The 13,886-nt window shown below is 37.1% G+C and overlaps 1 protein-coding gene across 6 annotated transcripts in view; it reads left to right on the top strand.

Annotated features, from left to right (window-relative positions):
• Positions 1–13,886, top strand: part of Plcb4 (phospholipase C beta 4) — a 351,489-nt gene that overhangs the window by 311,648 nt on the left and 25,955 nt on the right. For all 6 annotated transcript variants that reach the window (XM_048348807.1, XM_048348811.1, XM_048348806.1 and 3 more), the window contains 3 exons: positions 225–389; positions 3,304–3,508; positions 13,767–13,855. In XM_048348807.1, the coding sequence (XP_048204764.1) occupies positions 225–389; positions 3,304–3,508; positions 13,767–13,855 (459 nt within the window). The remainder of the gene's footprint in view (positions 1–224; positions 390–3,303; positions 3,509–13,766; positions 13,856–13,886) is intronic.

The following is a 13,886-nucleotide window of genomic DNA, read 5'->3' as shown; positions in this document are numbered from 1 at the left end:
GGTTGTATGATTCATTCTTTTGCCACACTGTTGTAGATGATAGGATATATATTATTTGCTCAATATATTAGTTGCTCAATAATGTATTGGTTTCATAACAAAGTAATGGAGTATTTAAATTTTAAAAAAATAAAAAATTTTCCCCCATCAAAGAGAATGTTTCTCTTTGCCTTTCATTGTTATCACAAAGCTTACTTTTCTCTCTTCTGCCCATGGGTCTGCAGGTCATATCAGGGCAATTCTTATCAGATAAGAAAATCGGCACGTATGTGGAAGTAGATATGTATGGGCTGCCCACCGACACTATACGTAAGGAATTCCGAACTCGCATGGTCATGAACAATGGACTCAACCCAGTTTACAATGAGGAATCATTTGTGTTTCGGAAGGTAGGGCATTATTAATGTGTCCACGTCATTCTAATGAGCTTGGGGACTATGTTTCAGTGTCTAGATATTTACACGCATTGGGATGGGTATTCAACCCACAACATTTTCTTTTTCCCACCTTCTGATAGATAATTCTTGTAGCTATTTTATGATTTTTTTTGGGGGGTGGCCCATTTTGATTCTCCTTTCTCTCTTCCCATGAGGCAATGCCCACGTTCCAGGTTTGCAGTCTACTTAGTCTGTGTTCTCATAGGTGGACACCATCCTATATTGCAGGGTTTTCTCTTGTAGGTAACTTGTTCTATTCCTTTAACCAAAAGGTCAGGCAAAATTTTACATCCCAAACTAAGACCAGTAAATATCATCGATGGAGTTTGTTTTCCCTGTTTGCTTGTTTGTTTATGGTTCTCATCTGTTTGTCTGTCTTTTTCTTTGTCATTTTCTTGTAGCTGAATCTGTTGCTTGTATGGAATAGTACTTTGGGGCATGATGAATTGTCCTTACAGATATTTCTAGAAATTCAGAAAGTTTTCTCAGCATTTTGATATAAAGAAATATCCCACTTGTTTTCTTCATGTAATATTTCAAATCCCAGAAGCAAAATGCCAAGTCTGGATCCTTTGCTGTTCTTACAGATTTAAATTGCCTTCCACTGATAGCAAAATCTTCACTTTTTACTCCTTTCTCCATATTATTATATTAGTTGGTTTTGCTTTTTGCACAAATGTCACAAGGCATGAATGATGAAGGCCAAGGCCTTCCTTCACTATGTGAGGAAAAAGAGTGTGGGAAGTTGGCTGAATTTTAGCAAGACTTCTCTTCATCTTTGTAAAGCAAGAATTAAATGACATCTCCATGTGTAAAAAGCAAGCAACTCATTGTCAAGCCTTAGACACAGTACTGAGATCAGCCAACATGTCCTGATTGCTCTTAGCCAATAAAAACAGTCTTGAGCTGGCAAATTGGATTTTCTTTTTTATGTTATACTTTTCTGCCTTAATAGGAATTGTGTCATCTGTGAACTCAGATTTTATACCCATTCATTCAATATATAGATAGCAAGAACGGATGTCTTTGAATCAATATTTATTAACTTTTTTAGCTTTCTCTTCTATTTAATATCCCCCAAAATGTGCCCCAAACCTTGAGTGTCAGAAATAATGACATTGTAAAGCCAGATGCCAATGGCTCCTGCCTGGAATCCAAGCTACTCAAGGCTGGGATCCGGAGAAACATTGTGGCTTGAGGCCAGATGTAGAAAAAAATGTCTATGAGACTCTATCACCAAAATAACCAGTAAAAAGTGGGGAAAGGAGTGGGGCTTAAGTAGCAGAGTACCAGCAGAGCAACCAAGTACAAAGTCCTGAGTTCAAACCACAGTACTGACAAAAAAAAAAAAACCTGGATATTCTATAGTAACATACAAATTTGTTTAGCTATAAAACAATTCCTCATATATACTGATATGTTAAAATGTTGATTTAAACATCGATATTGATACTTAAAATAAACAAAGCAAAATGCCAGCCATGTAGTAGATAGATTCCAGGATTCAAAACCTACTCAAGTTCTGACTTGAGTTCCCAAACCTGCTCAAATACTGACCACCTCTAAGATTAAGAAGTCATCCTGTTTTTTGGACTCCTTAATTTTTCCTATAGCGAGGGTAGGGTAAAGAAAGATAAGGGTTGGAGTCAGAATCTGAAACGGTCCATCTTTTTGTTTCTTTGTTTTATTTATTTGTTGGTTGGTTTGGGAGTAGATTGGTTGTTGGTTTGTTTTTGGTTTTCTTTTAGACAGAATCTCAACGAGGATGGCCTCAAGCTTTCAACCCTCCAAAGTCTATTTTCTGAGTGCTAGGATTATAAATATGAACTGCCACCCACACGTGTTTGAGGGGGGGGGTGCTTACTTCTGGGCCTGGGCCTTGTCCCTGAGCTCTTCAGCTCAAGGCTAGTGCTCTACCACTTGAGCTACAGCACCACTTCCAATTTTCTGGTGGTTAATTGGAGATAAGAGTCTCATGGAATTTCCTGCCTGAGCTGGCATTGAACCATGATCCTCAGACCTCAGCCTCCTGAGTAGCTAGGATTACAGGCATGAGCCACCCACACCCTTCATAACATTTTTTTTCTCAAATTTTTATTATCAAACTGATGTACAGAGAGGTTACAGTATCATACGTTGGGCATTGGATACATTTCTTGTACTGTTTGTTGCCTTGTCCCTCATGCCCCCCTCCCTCCCCCCCTTTCCCTCCCCCCCCAGGTGTTCAGTTCACTTACACCAAACAGTTTTGCAAGTATTGCTTTTGTAGTTATTTCTCTTTTTTTACCCTGTGTCTCTCAAATTTGGTATTCCCTTTGAATTTCCTACTTCCAATACCAGTAAACACGGTTTCCAATATACTCAGATAAGAATACAGAGATAGTGTAGGTACAACCATAGGAAGGTGATACAAAAACATCATCAATAATAGAAACTACACATACACATAGGACGTTGAAAGTAGTTACAATTGTGATATATCAATTGTTTCCATAACATGGAGTTCATTTCACTTAGCATCATCTTATGTGTTCCTAAGGGTATAGCTATTGGGCCTTGTGATGCTCTGCTATGGCTTGCCTAAACCTGTACTAATTATTCCCAATAAGGGAGGCCATAGAGTCTATCATAACATTTTTTTAATGACATAATTTCCAGGAAACCTGTGCCCATCACCTTCCTCAGTGTTCTTGAGCATCAAAGCTTACATTACATATTTTAGGATTGCAAAGGGATCCTGGATTTATTTTCATCAGAAAAGAGTATTGAAGAAGTATAATAGGGATTTGCTTCAGAGTCCTAGACTCAGGATTCTTGGAAACAGCATTACAAACAGCAAATGAAAAGCCTTGCTCTTTGTTTGCAGGTGATCCTGCCAGACCTGGCTGTCTTAAGAATAGCTGTGTATGATGACAACAGCAAGCTGATTGGCCAGAGGATCCTTCCTCTGGATGGCCTCCAAGCAGGCTACCGACACATCTCCCTCCGGAATGAGGGAAACAAACCATTATCACTGCCAACAATTTTTTGCAATATTGTTCTTAAAACATATGTGCCTGATGGATTTGGAGGTAAGACTTGGGGGTACAGATTATGAAGTATGTGAAATTCAACTACAGGATTACAAGATACTTTTTTCCCCAAGCTTATAAAATGACATCCTGTCAGTGCAGCCGACCCTGGAAGTCTTGAACAAGTCAAGAGTAGAGTAACCCAAGGTTTGCAAGAGCAAATGAAAGGTCAAACTTAGATTGTCTTCAAGTCTGTTCTTACTTTGAAATATTATAATTTTGCCCTATTTATCATTTTTACAAGCAATGTGTTATAAAGAAATGATAAATATGTGTGTATATATGTTATTGTAAAGGTGATGTACAGAGGGGTAACTGTTAAGTAAGGTAATGAGTACACTTCTTTTTGAACAGTGTTACCCCCTCTCCTCATTTTCTCCCACTTTCCTTTCCCCCCACCCCCCCAAGTTGTGAAGTTCATTTCCAACATGGTATCTAGTGAGTATCACTGTTGCATTGGTTCACCATAAAGGGAAGATTTATACTGCCACTTTAAGTAGGAAAAATAAGATGAAACTGTATCTCCTTAACTAATGTCACACAAAGGTTTAGATTCCACTGTTGCCATCATGCCTGAATTTCCCTCCACATCCACAACAGCATTCAGTTTTATTAAAGAACCCAGTCATTGGTAGGGCACTGAGGGCTTGTGCCTCTCCTCCCAGTTACTCAGGAAGCTGAAATGTGAGGTTTGTGGTTCAAAGACAAGCAGGCAGAAAAGTCTAAGACTCCAATAAAAGTGGAGCCATGACTCAAATGGCAGAGCACCAGCCTTGATCACAAGTGCCAAGTGGCAGCACTCAGGCCCTGAGTTCAAGTCCCAGGACTGGCACCAAAAAACAAAACAACAACAACAAAAGCAGTCATCAATCCACCTTGGCCTTACAAAGATAACAAGAAGTAGAAAAAACTCAAACTAGATCAAGTCGTAGGTGTATATTCACACAGATAACATAACTCTTTGTAGCTGCCAGTCATCCAATAACATTAAAAGAAAACAAAAGCCCTTCTGTCCTTGGACTATATTGAACTACTGAGAAACAGCGCAGTTGAACTGTATCACATTAGCCAAAGGTTCAAATCTTCACTCTGCACTGTTGGCCAGTGGCCTGGTGATGATGATATAATTTCTCAAACCCTTCATTTCTTCATCTGTAGAGGAAGAAAGATGCTGTCTGGTTAAATGTTCATCCTTCAATATAGGACACAAGATAGCAAGATTTAAGAATGCTTGTGTGTCTGTAAAAATAAGACCCCCATACTGTGCTGGACATCATCACCAGTTTATTTTTCATTGAAGGAGACAACGTAATAGATGCTGTAGCAGACAGTAAGAGTTAAGATACAGCATCCATAGTAGAGGATGGGAGAGAGAACATTATGGAACTGGGCTAGAGGTCAGAGGAGACCAAAGGTCTACAATAGGAGTTTAGAAGCCATATCCCAGCTCATGACAGCCCAGAAACCAACCTGCATTTCAGCCCATCCCTGGCTAGAAGATTCAGCAGGTGATAAAATCATGTCCCTCATATCTGGGCTTAGAAAGTAGGAAGTGAAGAAAAGGATGACATTGTCCAAAAAGAAATATACTCTTTATCTGATTTATGTAACTATAACTCCTCTGTACATCACCTTTACAATAACAATAAATACATTAAATAATGATCATAAATAAAGTAGAAAGTGTACACTAAATGTCTAATAGTTTCTAAACCACATGGTGGGAAATTCAAAAATTTTGCCTCTTCAGTGTTTAAATTTCAAGTGAAACTACTAATTTCTCCCTAGGAACTGAGCTATTTCATTAAGGAAAAAAAAAAGAAACTATTTGTTGAGCTTCTACTTTGTTTTGCCAGGCACTTACATAAAGGGAGTCCAAAAATGTGAACTTGTTGTGAATGGATGTGAGTGGGTCTAGATAGACATTGAAGAAATATCTGTATTCATAAGTCCAACTTCATTGCCAGTGTTGACATTTAGGTACTGATCCAAATCAACCTCCATAATGATCATCTTGCAAGAGTTTTCTCCTAACATGCCACTGTGGCTGCTTCCAGTATTATCAGAGGCATTTGAAATGTCTGCCCTGTATTGATAATGGGACTCAGCAGCCTTCATCCCAAGTTTTATATTGAAAGGCAGTGTTGACTATAGCATACCTCTATTATTTCTTAAATTTTTGTTGAGAATTTGTGAGTGAAAGAAAAAAAATCTACCAGATCTAATTAAATTCTTCACCTTAACTTACACTTTAGTTTGTATAAAATGCCACCAGTAAATAATTATGTCATCAACAACTCATCATCCTAAGAAAATCCCTTAATCGCATACCTTTCTCAGAATTCTAATGCATCGGTGGTGATGTCAGATTTTCATCTGGTAGCAGCAGTTCTGTGTTCCACATGGTTTTACAACATATTTTAACCCAATAATGTCTTGTGGGTGGCATCATTTTGTAGGAATAAAGGGGAAAAATGTTCTTAAGGCTTTCCATGTTAAGATACTTCCATACAAAAGGCGTGGGCATTTACAGGAGTTTCTGGCCACCTTTGTGGGTTTTGGAAGTGGGGGGAAGGGGATTTGCTCTGTGTAGTCGACATATGGTGACATATGCTGTGTTTGCAGTGGCTCATAATTAATCCTGCCCTCCTGCAACTCATGCTCTTCAGAGACATTGTACACTGGCTGCCCCAACTCCATCCCAACACACAACATGCCATAGGGTTAGAGCCCAGTGTTTCCCTCTGACTTTGTTCCTACACCCTGTGTTCCTTGCTCACTCTTCAAGAAACAGAAGCAGGGATTTTACTGCACCTAATTCTCCTCATTACTATGGTGTAATAACTCCCCAAATGCACAAAGAAATGACAGAGCAACGATGGTGTCTCAGTTCCTTTTTTTATTTTTTCCTCTAACAGAACACCTGAGATTGGGTAATTTATTTAAAAAAAAAAAAAAAAAAAGAGGTCCTTCTGCTATTCCATTCGCGGTGGGAGAAGAGAGGGACAAGGGACCTGCTCTCAAGATAACTAACCTACTCTTTCTTGAACTAAATTAACCTTTCAATGAAAGTGGAGCCCCCCTGACATGAGTACATTTTTAAAGCTCCTGTCTCATTACCTTGGCAATGAAATTGCAGCATGAATTTCAGCAGGGAACAACCCACGTCCAAACCATTGCAGTTAGCTACCATGACCTTCTGAACTCTTCACAGCATTCTGTTCCCACAGCAGTCCCCATATAAATTGTCTCAGGGTTAAAGAACAGCAAGGAATCTCTTACTTCTCAGAAACTAAATTTTGATGGACAGAAACAGTAACATGTAGAGGAGAAATAACTTGGAATAAATCAGGCTTTGGTTTAATTCTTGTGATTTTTTTGTTCATGTTGAACATTAAAACATTAAATATTGTTGAACATTAAAATATTGTTTGTCACTCTCACATTCAGGAACAAAATTAAAATACAAGCCAGGCTCCAGGGGCTCTCTCACCTGTATTCCTAGCTATGCAGGAGGCTGAGATCTGAGGATCACTGTTCAAAGACAGCTCAAGCAGGGAAGTCTGTAAGATTCTTATCTCCAATTAACTGCAAAAAAAAAAAAAAAAAAAAAAAAAGGCCAGGAAGAGAGGTGTGGCTCAATTTGTAGAGCACCATCCTAGAGCCAAAATGCTAAGGGACAGTACCCAGGTCCTGAGCTCAAGCCCCAGTACTGTTCTCAAGTGAATGAATGAATGAATGAATGAATAAATAAATATAAGGTTGGGGTGCTATAAGCATGTGATAAGAGAGCCATTCTTTCTTTGTCAGCTTCATTGTAACTGGATGGGCTTCAGTGGTTTTTGTTGCTTTATTGGTGACTGTAAGCACCACAGTGTAGTCTTCCAACCATTGCAGTTTGGGAAATGGATAATCATCATTGTAGATGTTAAAAGAATGAATCCAAAACCATAGCTGTGGGATTAATTGGTCCTTATTGACATATTTTGTAGGGGATAGGGACAGATGTATTATTCTTCCATCTATGTCTCTTGATGACAGAAATAATAGGGTGGGGAGAATGGGCCAGGAACAAATTCGTAGAGATGAGGAAGGGAAGTGACTAGGTGCCAGGTTTGTGCTCAGCCTGGAGGGCACCCAGATGGCTCAAAAAACAGTTTAAAATTTTCCATAAATTTCCCTGAAACTTAATAAATATATGCAAATCTAGACTAATGAATTGCTATCTTCTCTTTAGATCTTCAGGACATCTAAATTGATGCTTTCCACTTTATAAGGTTGTGTGGAAGGATGGGAGGGAAGAAGGGAGGAATGGAGAGGAAAAAAAGAATATATGGGAGAGACCAGCCTTTCGGAAATAGCACTATACCCAGAAATAGTGTTTGAAAATGGTAGCCAAAAATATACCAGTTCTTTCTGTGCTTAGGCTAAGGAGAAAAATAAACATTTGCAAATGGTTATACCACAGTATGCCTTATTGGAGGGTTAGATGACCATTCCTTAGTTCCACATTTCTTTAAATGTGATTGTTAAAAAATCAATTTCTTTTTATTATATACTGTATTCTGACTATCTTTCATTTTGTCTCAGATGTTTATGCCTCTAGCCAGAGGAAAAACTGAGGCAACCCGTCGAAACGTATCCCTAAAAAGCCAAGACATGCTTTGGCTTCTTGACTCCAAACCCTTTCACCCTTTGCTGAACATTTTGATTGAACTTTCTTGTGTATTAAATCATTGTCCTCTATATTGATTTATAATTCTTGCAACATAATGGCCCCCTGCCTCCACACAGATATCTAATTTGTTATTTGAAATTGCCCAGAATCAAGTACTCATTTCCTATAACCTGATAACCTGACCCTTATCCACAACCTCTAGCCCTTTTGTAACTTTGGATTTGTCTCGTTCAGCTAATTTGAGCAAGCCTTGTTTTTTATACTATACAAGGAAGTTTTTGCTATAATTTGGTCAAGAAGGCAACCATTTCGAATTATGATGGCTTTTTTAATATTTTTTTTAGCATCAATAGGTTGTTTCAGATTTCTTTTTAACATGGCCATTTATGTATGCAATGTATCTTGATCATGTTCCCCTCTGACATTTATTGTAAGTATTTTAATGGTAATACATAACTGCAAATAAAATGTCCCAAATGGAACATTTCAAAAGTAAGACTCACAGGCATTATTTCAGAATCTGGTGACATAAGTCCCAGTGGTTTCTAGAAGTATTTGTATTGCTATTTCAGGGCAGGTTTCAATAATATCTATAAAACAAATAGATGCATCTGCAGCATATTTTTTAAATTCAAGTAACAAGTATAAAAATCCCATACTAGATGGTTGACAAGAACATCTGTCAACTTGTGTTTGATCTCTTTATAAAGCCAACTAGATCGATTCTATAAAATCAGCCCTTGACACCCAAAGCAAACTTTAGTAAAGAGAAAGGAAACTAGAGATTATAGGTTGGGGTTGCCCCTGATTAACTCAAAACAGGACGTTAGGAGATTTCCAGGGTTGGGTGGTCTTTCCCTACTAACACTAATAAAACTTGTTCTATTAAACACATGACTTTGTAGAGGATTTCATAACAAAATTATTTTTCTCAGTCATTGTTAGTAATCAAATTTACTGGTCTCATTTTCACCTTTTGTATTAGATTCCCTGGGGCTACTCTAACTAGTGAGTGCAACTTGAAAGACTTGGAACAATATAAATATTGTTTCCTCATTAATAGTATTATAATTTAAAAGTATTATAACAATGAATATTAATTCCTCACAGTTCTGGGAGCAAAAAGTTGAAATTCATGCTTGCCATGAGATCACAGAAATAGTTCTTCCTTTCCTCTTCCTAGCTCCTGACAGTCCTTGGCTTGTATCTGCACCAGTCTAATCTCTGCCTGGGTTGTCACATGGCCTTTTTCCTTTTGTCTCTGTGAATCCTCTTAGGAAGACACTAGACATTAGATCTAGAGCCCATCCTCATAACAATTATCCCATTTTAGTCCTTAATTCAAACACAAGCAATGAAGCTATTTATAAATAAGGTCTCTCTCTTTCTGAGGTTCTGAATAAACAAGAATTTGATACAGGGCTGTTAAGACTTATGCAATGTTTAAATCTGCTTTATTTTCCTAGTTTCACTTTTTCAGCAAATTATTCTTTAGTAGCTTTCTTCTAGCTTATTAAGAATTAATTTTGTTAGGAATATTCATCAGGCATATAATCACTATAAAACTCAACTGTTTACTTTTGATAAAGGAAAATGATGAAAATACCATCTTACACCAAGATATTCCTTGAGAAATCATCTTTCACAGAAGAATTGAAAGTCCACCTAAATACTTATCTGTGGGTAGTAGTTTGAAATGTAAAAACAGTGGAACATTATTCACCAAAGTAACTAGGTAGATATTAAATACTCCAATTAGAAGTAGATGAAAGCAGGTTAAGTAACTTATTTTTATTCATTAAACAAGCTATGGGAAAATGTGAATTCTTGTAAAAATAATGGTCAACATATATATAATATATATGATAAAAACTGGCTTATTAACATGGAAGGATTATGTATCATTCCCTTCTTCAATGTTTTGCTTTGTTTTAAATAATTAAAGTATCATCTGTTACGTGTGTGTGTGTGTGTGTGTGTGTGTGTGTGTGTGTGTGTGTGTCAGTTCTGAAGATTGAATTCAATGCATTGGCACTGCCCCTGAGCCTTTTTCTCAAGGCTAATGCCATAGCTCCATTTCCAGCTTTTTAAGGGGATAGTTATTTGGAAATAAGTGTCTAAAGGACATTGCTGCCTGGGCTGTCTTTGAACTAGCATCCTCACATTTCAGCCTCCTGGATAGCTAGGATTACAGGAGTGCCTGACTCATATTCTTTTCTCTTTTTTTGCCAGTCTTGGGACTTGAACTCAGGGCCTGAGCACTGTCCCTGGCTTCTTTTTGCTCAATGCTACCACTTGTGCCACAGTGCCACTTCCACTTTTTTTGTTTGTTTGTTTTTGCTTATGTGGTACTGAGGAATTGAACCAGGGCTTCATGCACGCTAGGCAAGCACTCTACTACTAGACCACATTCCCAGCCCTCATCTGTTTTTCTTAATGGAAGAACATCCCATCACTCTTTAAAAATGCAATATAGTCTGTTCAGGCTTCTAGATTAAGTATACATCATTAAAGATTAGCAATCATGTATTTCCTAACAGGCCAGCACTGTGGGGCATCACCTGAAATATATTATTGTTTACCAGGGAATATGTACCAATGAAGGAGTGTACAAAGATATCCAGACTGTATGTATCTCCTACATGTACAGATAGGCAAGAAATTTCAGTGAGCACACACTAAACCTCACTTGTTCACTTTGAATGGAAGGAAGAAGCATTAGGAGTCAGACAGAGATGATTTAAAGGTTGGTCAAATTGTACCAGCATGTGTTAAGTGGGATTAAGGATACCCACAATGTGGCATTCTGATGAGCAAAGAAAGCCACATGACACATCATGTCATGGTAAGTGACCACAAGTCTGAGGCCTTCTCAGTAGGAAGGAGCTAAGTGGACATCAGAGAGCCTTCCTAACTTCCTGTGACCTTCCTTGGATATGGAAACAGATTCTGTGTCTCCCCAGACCTTTCCAGCTGAAGAAGGATGCCAATACGACCAAAAGTATGGTTGGGAAATGTAATAACTAAAATATTGTAGATGGGTTCTGAAGAGAGAAAGTGGCTCTACTGTGCAGAGGTCAAGCTGTCCCTTCAGCAGTCTTCTTAGTGGGCTTGGCTCCACAAGTGGGACATCAGACTTATGTCCCTTGGTGTGATTCCTATGAAGTCAAAACACTTCTTATAATGTACTTTCCAAATATGAGAATCCAAGCCTTAGAGCAACATACCACAAAAGAAAAGCACTGAGATTCACTCATTATGTGGGTCACTTTACAGGACATCTGATGCCTCTTCAGCAAGCATATCCATTCACAAACAGTAGAAGACTTCTAGGTTAAAGTGCATGTAAGAGATAGGTTTGTCAGAGATGTGGAGTCGAGTTTGTGTCTTGAATCAAATAGAGAACCTAAGCAGGGGAAAATATTACAATGGGCTATGCATTGCATCATAGTAAGGAATCATTATCAAATTTGTCAGATATGATATTGGTATGACTAGTTCCAAAACAAAAATAGTTCTCTTTGATGTATCCAGAGAAAATTAAGAATAAAATGACAAGATCCCTAAATTTGCTTTAACATATTCCAGAAGAAAGGAAATAACAGATAAAGGAAATGTATCAAACTTCATAGTTATTAGATCTTTGTCAAAAATATAGTCACTCTTAGTTTTCCCTCAACATTGGTATGTACTTGAAATTTTTTATTATTAGCTTCTCAAATTAATTGTCTGAATTTTTTACCTGAGCAAGGTTTAAAAATTAATTTGTTCACATCCACTGTAATGGGGCAAAATGTTGTTAGGGGCTGCTAGTTATAACCCGAAGCATTCTCCTGATGTAAAACTTGTGAAAGTAAATTTGGCAATAACTATCATAGCAACAATATTCTCATTCATTGCTCCAACATTTGGGCATTTATCCTATGAACACGCATACAGATGTGATACAGAATGTTCCAGGAAATTCACTATAGTGGTATTTTAATAACAAAAAAAGTGAAGAATTCCAACTGTCTCTCCATGGCAAATTAGTTTAAGGAAATTGCTACCATTCAGAAAAATGAAATATTTTTTAAGAAGTTCTTAACAATGAATGTGGCATGCTTGCATTCCTGATATAAAAGTGTTTCCAAGATATTTGAAGTAAAAAAATGATAAACTCATTTGAAGTTTTAAAAATATGTAGAAAGAGCCAAGCAGGTGTTGGTGGCTTACATTTGTAATCTTCGCTACTCAGGAGGCAGAGAGCTGAGTATCATGGCTCAATGACAGCCCAGACAGCTAAAGTTTGAGAATCTTACAATTAATCACCAAAAAGTCAAAAGTGAGGAGCTGTGGCTCAAGTGGTAGAGTGCTAAACTTAAGCACAAAGTTCAGGGACAGCACCCAGATCCTGAGCTCAAGCCCCAGGACTGGCATATGCTCACATAAAAATAAGCAGAAAGACTTTCTGCTAAATATATTCTCTTTTTCAGCTGAAATTATTTATTTACTAATTTATTTATTTTTCTTTATTGTCAAAGTGAAGTACGGAGGGGTTACAGTTTCATAAGTAAAGTCCAATTTATAAATATGTCTTTTTCTTATTGTTAACTTGTCAACCAGTAAGATCAATGTGAATAAGTTTAGAGACTGCACAAATGCAATGTCTATATTTTAAAAAATATGTAGAAAGAAATGTATAATAGCAGTTGTTTTCTGGGTTTAGGATTGGTAAAAGGAGTCTTAGTTTTCCGTTTTGTATAGTTGAATGTTAATTATGTGCCTGTTTTATTTTCTGTTATATCAAAGGAAAGAAAACATTTAAATGGAATTCTATGAATTCTGTCTGTTGAGAAAAATGATCTTGAAATGTAATTAGGTGGTTTTGCTAGAGAAAATTATGAACGCATGTAAAATTTAAAACTTGTGAATTATGTAGTATTTTCAGGAGATAATTATTCCCTTTAGAGTATTGGTAAATCATGTAAAATTATATGAAACCTTGAAAGTACTTGGAATTCTTCAGATGGCATTATAAAACACATTTTTTTCTGTTTCAAAAGTGCAAGTTATAGCTGTGAAAATACTCTAGAAGTATTATATCTAGATATGTACTAACTAACCTCTATATCTATAACCTGTATATCTATAAACTACAAGCTAACCTCTGTATCTGTATCTATAAACAAAACTTTGTGTTATTGGTGCCTACATCTTCCTGTCGAAATCTCATCCTGACCCTACAGAGTGCTTAGTATCTTCTGTCATTTTCAGGTGAAGAAACAGGCTGAAGACATTAGTTAGCTTACTGGAAGTCACATAAGTAAATGAAGATTCAAGATCCTAAGGCAGTTTACTCAGTTTACCTTTAGTTTCTGGAACAGAAAGTAAAGAACCCTACCTACCTGTGGTTCCTTGACTTTTTATTTATGTTCAGAACCGGTTGTATTCTTTTAACTCTATTAGTCATGAGTCTTGGGAGAAAAGTATTTACCTTAATAGATGTCTAGGATTGTTGAAGAATTTATTAGTTGGATTTCTTGGTGTTTTTCAAGAAAACAGAATTACAACTGATTTGACTTTTATTTTCCTCTCTAGATATTGTGGATGCTTTATCAGATCCAAAGAAATTTCTTTCAATTACGGAAAAGAGAGCAGACCAAATGAGAGCAATGGGCATTGAAACTGTACGTAGAAATGGCTGATTGAAGTCAGTCG

Source organism: Perognathus longimembris, chromosome 6, assembly GCF_023159225.1.
Source record: "Perognathus longimembris pacificus isolate PPM17 chromosome 6, ASM2315922v1, whole genome shotgun sequence".
Classification (NCBI taxonomy): Eukaryota; Metazoa; Chordata; class Mammalia; order Rodentia; family Heteromyidae; genus Perognathus; species Perognathus longimembris.
The sequence above is the reverse complement of the archived record's forward strand: the minus strand, read 5'-3'. Positions and strand labels throughout refer to the sequence as shown.